Genomic DNA, 11,852 nt, shown 5'->3' with positions numbered 1-11,852 from the left:
GTTTCGCTTTCCTTCAATTGGCACGCTCAAATCTGAAAAAAAAAAAATCAAGATATGACTGAAAACACCCTAACGGGCAAACCGGCGAATGAATGAGAGGAACTACTGTCAGATAACCTGATGCTGCCTTGCTTATTTGTACCCTGCTAGTTAGTTGTGGTTTAATTCTTTATTTACAGTCGCCTGCTACACACACTGTCAGTCTGCCCTGCTCCAGTCTCCAGGCGAGGGACAGCGCTTCGGTGACGCGCACCGACCATCACGTGAAGCCAACGAGCCTGTCAGCCCTCTGCGAGGCGGCAGCACAACAAGTGACAGGACAGGCGTTTAGGGCTCAATGCATTTCACACCGAGTTAGCAGGGCACATACAGCCGCCACGTCTTAACTCCTTTATTTCAGAAATAATTCAGGTAGTTATCCATGAAATATAACGCTTGCTTATTTACCATTTCTGTAAAAAATTAAACCTGAAATGATAAGTAAATGTATCAATTAGTCAATCAAGAGACAACTAACCTTCATGGAACTATTTTTTACTTTGGATCATTTTAGTAATTTTTCAAATGTTCTATATTCTCTGTTTTGATGATTTGCGGATGTTCTTTGTCTTAAGCAATAATACACTGGAAATCTTTACATTTTGGACAACTGGTTTGACAAAACAAGCAAATTAAAGACCGAATGCTTTCACAAATTGTGATCAGCATTGCTTTCATCCATTAAATCAACAATAAAGTTATTTACTTTGAGACATGTGTTCCCAGGGGTTCACATAGAAACAGAATACAAAACACAAAATCATTGACGAGTCAACACGAAGAAATGAGCTCGAGCAGGGAAATAGAAATTTGTACCAAGTGCACATGCACAATAATGCAAATGTAAAAGTGAGCAAGGAAATTGATCAATCAATTAATTATGCTATTATATTATATATCTGTTTAAGCTGGTGTCGAGGAAACTTGCCTAGCTGTCTCACTTCCGTCCTGACGTCTATTTCCACTCACAACTACACTTGACTGGGAGGCCCTTTTGATCGAATGTCGCTATCAGTCGCGTCAGTTAATGGCTGCTTTCATGGACTTTGGCTCTTGTTAAGGTGCCCAGATATATTTGAATAGCTAGAAAAAGCTCCAAGGGTCTGTTAGTGGACTATGAACTAGATTAACCATTTATAGCTGTATTGATGTTATCCACCCAGTAATATTTAGTTTGTTACAACAATTAACACATGTTACTACTTTCGTATCATACATTTCCAGGACAACTTCACTTTAAATGCATATTATATATTTATTGGAGGATTACTAGCAGGGGCATAGCAACAGCTTAGTTATCTACTTCATTTGATTATATTACAGCTTGAGCATAACATACATTTCCTACTGAGCTGTGGCCGGATGGATGAGTCTTTGTGGTGGTGGTCAGAAAATGACCCGTCCAGTCCTGGACATTAACTGTGCTGCGCAAAAAGTCAATTTTGCGTTTGGTCTGAACACACCTTTAGAGGCTGGGATGGCATAGAGATTAGGTTTAGGTCTTGTTATTATGTTAGAAGTAGTGTAGCCGGAGCAACCTATTTTCTATGTCAACTTTTACTATATATGTAATGGTATGACTGTTACCAAAAGAAAACTAGGGGGAATACATGAACTTCACTCCAAACAACAAGGATGTTATCATATTTGTATCTGCATACTGGGCATAAAGACGGTAGAGTAAGAAGTGTATACCCACTTAATTCCCATGCTTTGTAAAAAAATGTTTCAACTGTTAAAATAAAAGGCAAAAGAAAGACTATAAGAGTGCATGTCTATTTTTGAACTTGATAATTTGGAATCTGCTTCACTCTTGGCAGACTTTTTTAAATAATGTTAAAATGGAAAAGCATATATATATATATATATATATCTATTGGCATTTTATATATATATATATATATATATATATATATATATATAAAAGGAAGATCTCTGCTTGTCCTGCAGTGTGAGAAGCGTATAGAGCAAGGAGAGTGTAAAAGTAGGAGCAGTGTGTGTGTGTGTGTGTGTGTGTGTGTGTGTGTGTGTGTGTGTGTGTGTGTGTGTGTGTGTGTGTGTGTGTGTGTGTGTGTGTGTGTGTGTGTGTGGAGGAAGAGAGGGGCTTATATTATATGGTGCCATCTATGGAAGGCTCTGGGCCCGGTGAATCTGAATGGATGGAATGTTTCTTCAGACGTCCCAGAAGCACATTCCTCCACCGCGGGACCTCGCTTTGTCTTTTCTTGTTCCAAATTCACTCAATTATCCCCGACTGCTCTAAACATTCCAGGAGCCCCACATTCCTTTTTCCACTCCTGCCAGGATCACCAACCACCACCACCCTCCTCCCAAAACTAACACCTGCCCCCACCCAGACTTTTCATTCTTTTTTCCATCACAGATGGACGTGGCCCAATAAAAGACCCTCTCTTTCTCTTTCCATGCTGAGGAATTTGGGTAACTTTAGATCAAGGAAAGCCCTCATACTTCAGGCACACCTGGCTGGTACAGTGTGTAGCTATAAAAGAAATGAGTGAAAGCAGACATGATCCTCCAGCTGCGGATGAAGCGGCAACAAAAAGCAGCACCTCTTATTTGCCCGGTATGATTGGGCTCATGATGAGATCCCAGACGTCACACAGACAGCATGATTACACCAGGTGCACAGAGCATATTTAACTTGAAGCCGTCAGGCAAATTTATTAACCTAATTACCACAGAAAATAAAGTGATGAAACAACATGACATAGAATTATTTAAAAAAAATGATGTTACTAGATGGAAATGTCTGTTTTTAAAAATTTCGATGGCTTGAATTGGATCCAATCCCAGATGTTTTTTCAGCTATTTTAGAAAATATGGATGAAATGCTTTTTAAGAGTCTCTCAGCTTGAGGAAAGGATGCAGTGACATTTACAATCACAAACTATTGTTCAAAACTAGTGGTGTGTCTATTTACACGTACGTATGCCTACAATTGAGTGAAAGAAATATACAAATGTAAAATGGCATTGGAGCTGTCAAAAGGCATTCAGGGAAATGCCTTGTAGTGAAATCACAAACATAACAGGAAATTGTTATACAGGTATGAAGGTAGGTTCTTATGAATATAAAATCCAACATCCCTGCTGCTGTGAATAATATAGTGCACCAAAGGTATACAAATCTGCATCTGAAAAAAGTTGCCTACAAATACACTAGTTACTCCTGTTTTAGCACTTTGTGGGTTTGGTCTTTTTGGATTTGTTAACAGCAAGATTACATGAAATATCTCCATTCTTATCCTGTACTGTATTGTATTTATACAGGACATATCTGAAAGAATTTTCCCTTGAACTTGTCTTTACTCTGATTTATTTAGACAGAAATGGCAGAAGTGTTCCTTTCCAAAGAATTGTAGCTTCGCTGATTACATGTTTTGACAAAAAAAGAGGTTCCTTTTGTGTCATTTTTTGACAGAGCCTTGTGGGATCGGTATGTGAATGTTAACTGACCCTGTTTCATTAAAATTACCATGTTATCTTCCTTTGCTGCCTCACATCACATTTAAAAAAGACGCTTTGGCTATGTGATACAGATCAGTCTCCTCCAGAGTTAGCTTCAACACCTTTTATGCCATTTTCCTCCGCTCTTGAAGCTCAACGATAGATTTTCAGTGCGAGATGTGTACTTGTTCACACGAGAGTGATGGAAACGCAGTTTCAAGATTGTAGAACTGTCAACCAAGTATCAGCAATGTGATGCTGGAATTAGATATTCCATCTACACTAAATTAACATATCACTGCAATGAGGGTTTTGAGCGACAATTGGTCAGGATGCAGAGCCGGTCATCCACGAATAAGAAGATCAGCAGTTCGACCACCAGCTCCTCCAGTTCACTTGTTGATGTGTGCTTGGGCAAAGAGACTGAACCCCAAATTGCTCCCAAAGGCTTTGTCATCGGTGTGCGAGTGAAGGATTAGATGAGACCCTGAACAATTTGGCACCTTGTATGGCAGCCACTGCCATCAGTGTATGAATGTGAGTGTGATTGGGGAAAATGTGGACTTTGGTGTCAAACTTTTTGAGTAGCTGGACGACTGAAAAGGCACTATAGAAATGTGAAATGGCGGTACGCTATGTGTTTCCTTTAAAGTAATCAAGACTGGAAAATGAGGATGACAATTATTCTTGTTTTTGCCAACACACAAATACAGCCTTGATAGGAAATAATGTCTTTATTGGCAGTGGCATGTTATGAAATACCTCAATAAGTTGAGCGATGAAATAGCCCTCCTGAACCAATGCCTTTTCTTTAGATGAAAAAGACAAAATGGCCAAACACCTCAATCAAGCGCGGCCTGCGCCTTTTTCCTTTTAAACAATCAGAAAAGGTTACATCAATAAATTCAATAAAATATATGTTAATATGTGATGTCAGAGTTCGGTCTTATCAGATCTACATTTCTGAGGAACTTGAGTTCGTACTTTAATCGCTCATCTCTGTTCCCGTTCACACGAGAACAATCCATAACTCAGCAGACTTCCTGCTGCTCCATGAGCTGACAGAGAAAGGAAGTGTTGCTAGAACATACTGCATACCAGTTATGACATTTATCTTGAATATTATACAATGGAATCAGTTGTTTAAATGTTCCATCTGTCACTTAGACATAAATGGGAAGGCCGAGGGCCGCTTGTTTCAGACTCCCTGACAGCCGATTCTGAGGGCTGCTGTCTCTTCAACTGTGGGATCTGACAATGAGTTTCCATTACAATGAGCCACAACAAAACACACAATGATCTCTCAAACTTCAGTGAGCAGCGAAATCATTTAAGCATCCCGGCTGGTGGTATGTGTGTGCGATAGCGGTACTCAGACAGCCTTAGTGGAAACTATTATGCCAGGGCAATTGCAACAGGGAGACAATGTCCGGCTTTTGGAATATTTCCGGAACTGAGTGGGTAATTAAGGAATGTAGATTAGTGTGTGTTATTCTCCAATGACAACACCGTTTCTATCGCTGTAACACACACATGCAGCCATACACACGCATGTAGACTCACATACAGTATGCACATACACACTGGAGGCTTCGGGTCAACATAGCAGACGACAATCAAATATAACAATGACATAAGACCTGCTGTCCAAACAATTCAGTAAATTTAAAGGGGTATCCCACCAATTTGGTATTGTACGTCCACAAAGTTAGTAAGGAGACTTGTGAGAGAAGACTGTATGTCAAGAATGCTAAAAATCTACGCCAGGACATCCTGACGTTTAGTGCCTTGTTCAGGTAAAGCTCTAAAAATACTAGAACCCACATGTCCCAAAATGGAACAAATAGTATGTTTTTGTTCAACAATGGCCACCTGGATTTGCCCACACAGGCTGTTCCTGCGGTGTGTGAATGGGTGTGGATGTTGGTTAGTCCTGATGGGCAGGTGGCACCTTGCATGGTGGCCCCTGACATCAGTGTACGAATGGGTGTGAATGATGACGAGTAGTGTTAAAAGTGCTTTCAGTGGCTGGAAGACTACAAGTACAGTCCATTTACCATTAAAATGTATTTCAACGTCCATGGTCACAGTTTGTAATGCAGGATCTCTGTTAAAAATATTGATTGAGTCCTCAAGCCCAAACTGAGGTGATGACATTACCAGGTTTTTCTTCACAGTACACAAGCGGTTTTCATGGGTTGAGTTGTATCTGCCATGCTGAGTAAACTGATGTTGATCATGTGAATCATAATGTTGATGGTGTAAAATCAATCAAGTGCCCCTTTAAAAAATCTGAAATGTGATAATAGCATGTGCAAGTGGATCCACATTAGCATAATGCAGCGTGGAAACACACATGAGAGCATTGCACATGTGCTCACACAGACACACCCCCTCCTCAAATAGGCTGCGCACACACAGGCACACCTCCAGGCAAAATACTCACACAGACGTGCGTAGACTATATGGATCTATTCACAGTGTAACTATATGAATATCATAGTAGACGTATGCACTGACATGGACGTTGGTCATTATTTAAAGAATAAATACTTTACCCATAATCCAATCCGCCTTGAGAAACCAATAGTCTGGGTTACTTTTAAGTTTGAAAATAGCTTCAGTGTTCAATCTATCCAAATCGGATATGCAACGACTCGCGAAAACAAATCACTATAAAAGGAGTAATTTACTTTTGCTGAATGAATAGGATGGTAAGAATCAATTTCAGCTGCTATGACTCATATTCAGTCTGTAAAAGGGAAAAGTTGGTTACGATCGGAGTCTCAACTACAACCCGCAGAATAAACTGAAAAAGAAAAGAAGTCCAAACTCACCGGAGAGGCTCTCCAGTCTTCTGGTTTAGTGCCGCTGTCTCAGAGTAAAACTACACGAGGTTACAGGGGAGACAGTCGTGAAATGTCCGATCCTTATAAACACAAGTAAACACTCTGCCCTCATGCGATATTGTCCTCTTTGGAATCGGCCAGCCATTCATGGCGGTAATCATGGTTATGTGTGGCGTCTTTACGCACTTCGTTTCCATCGCTGGAAAGTTTTCATCAATCGGAATGATTAGAAAACTTCGGTGGAGGGGACTTATTGAGACCCCCGATGGAAAATAAAGAAAAAAAAGTAGTAGAGACAAAGAGCATGTATTTCTCTCCCCCCACCAACATCACAACCTCTCTGGTGGAAGATTGGGTCACTTTACATCCAACGGGACCCACTTTCCCCCTCCGAAACGTGATGGACATATTGCGTGAAAAGTCAAAATTGCCTCAAGGAATGAATGCAAAGGAATTTCCCTGCACGAAGAACATATTTAACAAGCCTTTAAGCTGTCAGGAATGCTTTGTGGTCTGCTGGCCAAAGGGAGAGAAATATGTTAATAATGTAGGCTACTGCCATACCAAATATGGCAATATTGTTACGTCTGAGCTCTGCGCGCATCTGGAAACGCTTAGCTCCTCTGAATAAAGGCACTGGAAAGCCAGAAATAGACACTGTTAAACGTATTTCTGCCCACACCTTTCGACTCACAGAGAATAACCTAAAGCTATTTTAAACGTGGCCACTGCAACATGCTATACACGTGTGTTTAGCCAATTGCTTTAATAAGCATACACATACGAGAAGAAGTCTAATATTCCTCGGGAGACACTTCATTACTGATACTGAACGAAGATTATAGTAACCTTATAATCGGCTTGCTTTTTGGCACTTAATGATATTCTCTGCGATGCCATTATGATGCTTTTAATCGAGAGATAGAAGCAATTAAAACTTGAACCCGTGAAGGGCGGCAGTGAAACCAGGAAGCTCTAAAATACAAGATTGTCTCTTTCACTTATTTGTCTATAAAAGCAAAAAGAAGAGAAAATCACATGAAAGTTACAGTAAAACGCCACTACTTCTACCGATAAGTCCTCTGAACTTGGGTTGATAGATGTGAGAAGCGAGCAGAGGGAGAAAAGGAAAGGGGGGATAAACAAGAGGTGAAAAATATGAGACGGAAAAGTGTGTTCAGATGGGATCCAGGGGGGAAAAATCCATTTGAGAAAGAAGAAAAAAGAGAACGGTTTAGACAGGGTGGAGCTTAGGTCTTGGATGGAAAATGCGCCGAGAAACATTCCTGGCATAGTTTGGGAACAGTTCAGCAGGCAGCCCAGGAACGACGTCAGCTTCCCACTACGGTATAAAAGTCCGGAGGTGGCCGGACCTCAGCAGACTGCAACCGCTTTACCGAGAGCTTCATCCACTCTAAAGGAGCCTCTAACACCAGCGAATCAAATCAAGAGACAAGACGACTGCGTGAGGGAATACCTAAGGACTCCTCCGAAGAGAGACTAACTTTTCGCACAACTGGGAACGGGATTCCTCTTGAACTCGCACAAGACTAAAATATTCAAGATGCTAATGCTTACTGTTGTCGTAGCCTTCCTCGGAAGCCTCAATTTGGTGAGTTATTTCTCTATTTCAATCTGAAAGATAATTATAGGAGTAATATTAGCCTGAGGAGAGGTGAAATAATGCTTATTTAAACGAAATGCTGATCGTTTTTCAATAGTTATGGTATATCCTGTGTGGTATGACTTAACATGCTCAGTTTTTAATAGTGGATTTGGTTGTTGTCTGTACAGGTCCTCTCCTCCTCCTCCTGTCCCTCCGTGTGTGACTGTCCACTGGAGATGCCCAAGTGCACACCGGGCGTGAGCGTCGTCCTGGACGGCTGTGGCTGCTGCAAAGTTTGTGCCAGGCAGCTGAACGAGGACTGCAGCCTGACCGAGCCCTGTGACCACACTAAAGGGCTGGAGTGTAACTTTGGGGCCAGCTTTGCTGCTGCTACTACTCGTGGCATCTGCCGAGGTATGTACAAAGACCATCTAGCTCCAGATGTGCATGCTTTGGAAATAGCCTGAATTTTGATTTTTTTGCTTGGTTTTGTCAAAGAAGAGGGTTTAACTCAGACGTATGGGCACCTGAGTGATTTCAGCACTGTGGAATGCAAATAGAAGGAAAACTTAGACTAAACCTCAAAGTACAGACAGCCCACTGTGGGGGGAAAGAGACTCCTCAGGCAGCCTGAAAAATTTCACAGTTTAACAGATCCTTACCTGGCAGCCATGTGATGTCTAAAGCAGACATTTCTGAGCAGAGCAGGAAAGAATAACATTCCTTTCCTCTTTTCTTTCTCCCCTTGCAGCCAAGTCAGAAGGCAGACCATGCGAGTACAACAGCAGGATCTACCAGAATGGAGAGAGCTTCCAGCCCAACTGTAAACACCAGTGCACATGCATCGACGGGGCAGTGGGATGTGTACCACTGTGCCCGCAGGAGCTCTCCCTGCCCAACTTGGGCTGTGCCAACCCCAGACTGGTCAAGGTGGCAGGCCAGTGCTGCGAAGACTGGGTGTGTGATGATGGCAAGGAGACAGACATCCTGGAGAAGATCTTTGGCAAAGACATGATGATGACCGATGAGTTGGATAAAGAACTCACCAACAGGAACGAGCTCATCGCTATTGTGAAAGGAAGACTGAAGTCTCTACCTGGTAAGAAAGCTGTTTTTCATCCTGGAATGTTTTTTTTCTTCTTCTGGATATATACATAGTATATCCTAAAATATGTTGGATTCTAAGATGCTCATGTCTTTTCTTTCTGCTTTTTAATCACAGCCTTCAGACCACAGCCTGAAGTCCACATGTTTGACAACCAGAAGTGCATCGTCCAAACCACGCCCTGGTCCCAGTGCTCCAAGAGCTGTGGGACAGGCATCTCCACCAGAGTCACCAACAACAACAGCGAGTGCAAGCTGGTCAAAGAGACGAGAATCTGTGAAGTGCGGCTATGCACCCAGTCACCTTACTCCAGTCTGAAGGTAAGCTCGAGCCAGCATGACTCAATGTGATGGAAACATGCAGCATGTTCCTGGAAATGCGTCACTTCTGGGTCTGGGTGTGTGACTAATCTCCATCTCCTTGTTGTTTATTCCTCTCCAGAAAGGAAAGAAGTGCAGCAGAACCAAGAAGTCCAGTCAGCCAGTGAAGTTCAGCTACGCCGGCTGCTCCTCCCTGAAAAAGTACAGGCCCAAGTACTGCGGCGCCTGTGTGGACGGCCGCTGCTGCAGCCCCCACGACACCAGAACCATCCGCGTCAAGTTCCGCTGCGAGGACGGCGAGACCTTCAACAAGAACGTCATGATGATCGAGTCCTGCAAGTGCACCTACAACTGTCCCCACGCCAACGAAGCCTCCTACCCCTTCTACCGCCTCTCCAACGACATCCACAAGTTCAGAGACTGATCCAAACCCCTCAGCGGGAGGAAGAGATGGCCAGCAGCACTGGCAGCCAATGGCGGTCCAGATGAATGTAGGGGTGTAAATAGACAATCAACTACCAGCTTCTTGTTGTAACTAGATTCCCAAGGAATTGTGGGCTTACAGCATGAGGACTTAATGAAGTGCACTGTTTGCTGTGACTACGTCAGCATTCTTTATCTAAGAACTGCTTCATATTAATGGAGCATCAGAAGTAGCTTCGTTATGGAGCAAGATGTAATTAATATTTGTACATTTATGTTAGTCGCTGATATCAATTCACTGTGTATATTTGGATTCTTTACATCAGACATGACATCAGACTGTAGACTTGTGTGTGTATATGTAGGTATGCACATACGCAACTTCAATTAGCATACCATCCTGTATCTTAAGAACGACACACCGAAATGTAACCTCTGGACTTGTGTAACAAGTGTGTGGTTCCATTCCTTCTTGACGTGGGCATTATTGTTCATGTTTTGTGGCAGCTATTGAACTCCCTTCATGAAAAAGACAAAGCGAAACATGTCAAAGGATGAATGAATGTTTTTTTATTATTATTATTAATATTATTTATCGAACAAATGTAGCTACTTTATTTGGATATTATGTGTCATACTGGAATACATTGTAAAATGATTTAATTTTATATGCCACAAATAAAACTGATTTATTTATGAAATATGACATGCCTGAGTTCAGTCTGGTCAAACTACACTGCGGGAGTGCAACGCTCCAACGCACAGGGCAGGGGGAGGGTATTCAAAGCCACTATTTCAGGAGAAAATCCTTTTGTTATATCGTTCTGGAGAGCCAACAGACTCTCAGACGATACTGAGCAGGGTCAGTCTGTTCTTATACAACACAAACTTGGAGGCTCTCTCTTGACTTTCTGTGCTTTGGAATGCCATTCTGCAGCGAGCTAGCTTTCTTTCATTTGATCTGGCTAAGCCATACACTTGACTGATTCTGAGAGGAGGGGAAAAAGAAAAGATTAAGTTCACGAGTAGCAATGAGTATGGGAGTACGCCAAGAATCTTAAGTGCTGCTCTGAATGGGCTGGGATTAAACACCATGCAAGGGGGACAATGACTATTATTGTATACAATGGGTTGTATGCAAAGAATACATTCCCGGGTAAGCTTTTTTTTTCACACAGCGGACTAGCGCAGGCAAATTGACCTAATTCATTAGCCGTTGTCTTTCAAAGTGAATTAGTTGCATTGGCCTCCGCTGGCTCTTAAACTGCAGGGGTCTGCTAAACAGTTGTAAACAGCCCTGCGAGGTAGGGAGGGCTTAAGCCGGCCTTCCAGGTTTCAGTTTAACAGGCATTAAGAAATACTATTATGAGGTAGGAAAAGGGGACGGACAGGAAACAGTGGAAACATAGTCGCTTCTGGGGTCATAGAAACTTCAAATTCAATTTTCCAGCTACTGAAGCAGTGTGTTGCTACCGTCACAGACAACTCTGGACTCTGGCGTTTCCATTATTTACGTTTACCCGAGCTCAGAGGGGTCCAGCACGCTTTCGGACTGCAAGTTTTATGTTCCCAAGGTAGATGAAATACATGCAATATGGAATGCTTAATTAAAGAGCACAGTAAGTATCCGTCTGAAAAGGATATTTTTCTTTCTTTTTGAGACACAGTATTTAATTGCAGACGCGTACAAATACCTACAGTACAGTTTGAATAGGGGTAGAGAGAGAGAGAGAGAGAGAGAGCAGCGCTCAGGGGCAACGACAAGGAAGGGTTTCTTTTTTGATCCAGGTAGAGGGAGTGGCTCAGGAATGCAGCAGTGGCTCAGAAAGCAGACATCCTGATGGGCGGCAGATGTTGGAAAATATTTCAGAGCAACATGTTCACTTTAGCTAAGACTATTCTCCAAATATACACAAACACTCCCAAGTAACTCACTTCGTATCCACGAAAGGCATTTTATCGCCACACAAATAGTTACAGAAACATGTTTATCTGAAGGCACGTCACGCTCCTGCACAACTTAGCTGGAAATGAGTCTTCATT

At 42.2% G+C, this 11,852-nt stretch overlaps 1 protein-coding gene across 1 annotated transcript; it reads left to right on the top strand.

Annotated features, from left to right (window-relative positions):
• Positions 1-7,759: 7,759 nt before the first annotated feature.
• ccn1 (cellular communication network factor 1) lies at positions 7,760-10,515 on the top strand. The gene is made up of 5 exons (XM_079220551.1): positions 7,760-7,967; positions 8,150-8,375; positions 8,713-9,060; positions 9,184-9,386; positions 9,508-10,515. Exons 1-5 carry the CDS (start codon positions 7,920-7,922, stop codon positions 9,808-9,810), a joined length of 1,128 nt encoding a protein of 375 aa, XP_079076677.1. The 5' UTR covers positions 7,760-7,919; the 3' UTR covers positions 9,811-10,515.
• The last annotated feature ends 1,337 nt before the right edge of the window (positions 10,516-11,852 follow it).

Source organism: Taurulus bubalis, assembly GCF_910589615.1.
Source record: "Taurulus bubalis genome assembly, chromosome: 7".
Taxonomy (NCBI): domain Eukaryota; kingdom Metazoa; phylum Chordata; class Actinopteri; order Perciformes; family Cottidae; genus Taurulus; species Taurulus bubalis.
The sequence above is the reverse complement of the archived record's forward strand: the minus strand, read 5'-3'. Positions and strand labels throughout refer to the sequence as shown.

Excerpts from the sequence above, each read along its gene's own strand:
- ccn1 (XM_079220551.1), top strand. The coding sequence starts at position 7,920 with ATGCTAATGCTTACTGTTGTCGTAGCCTTCCTCGGAAGCCTCAATTTG. Across the intron at positions 9,061-9,183 it reads AAGACTGAAGTCTCTACCTG|CCTTCAGACCACAGCCTGAA; the intron begins GTAAGAAAGCTG and ends TTTTAATCACAG. Across the intron at positions 9,387-9,507 it reads CACCTTACTCCAGTCTGAAG|AAAGGAAAGAAGTGCAGCAG; the intron begins GTAAGCTCGAGC and ends ATTCCTCTCCAG.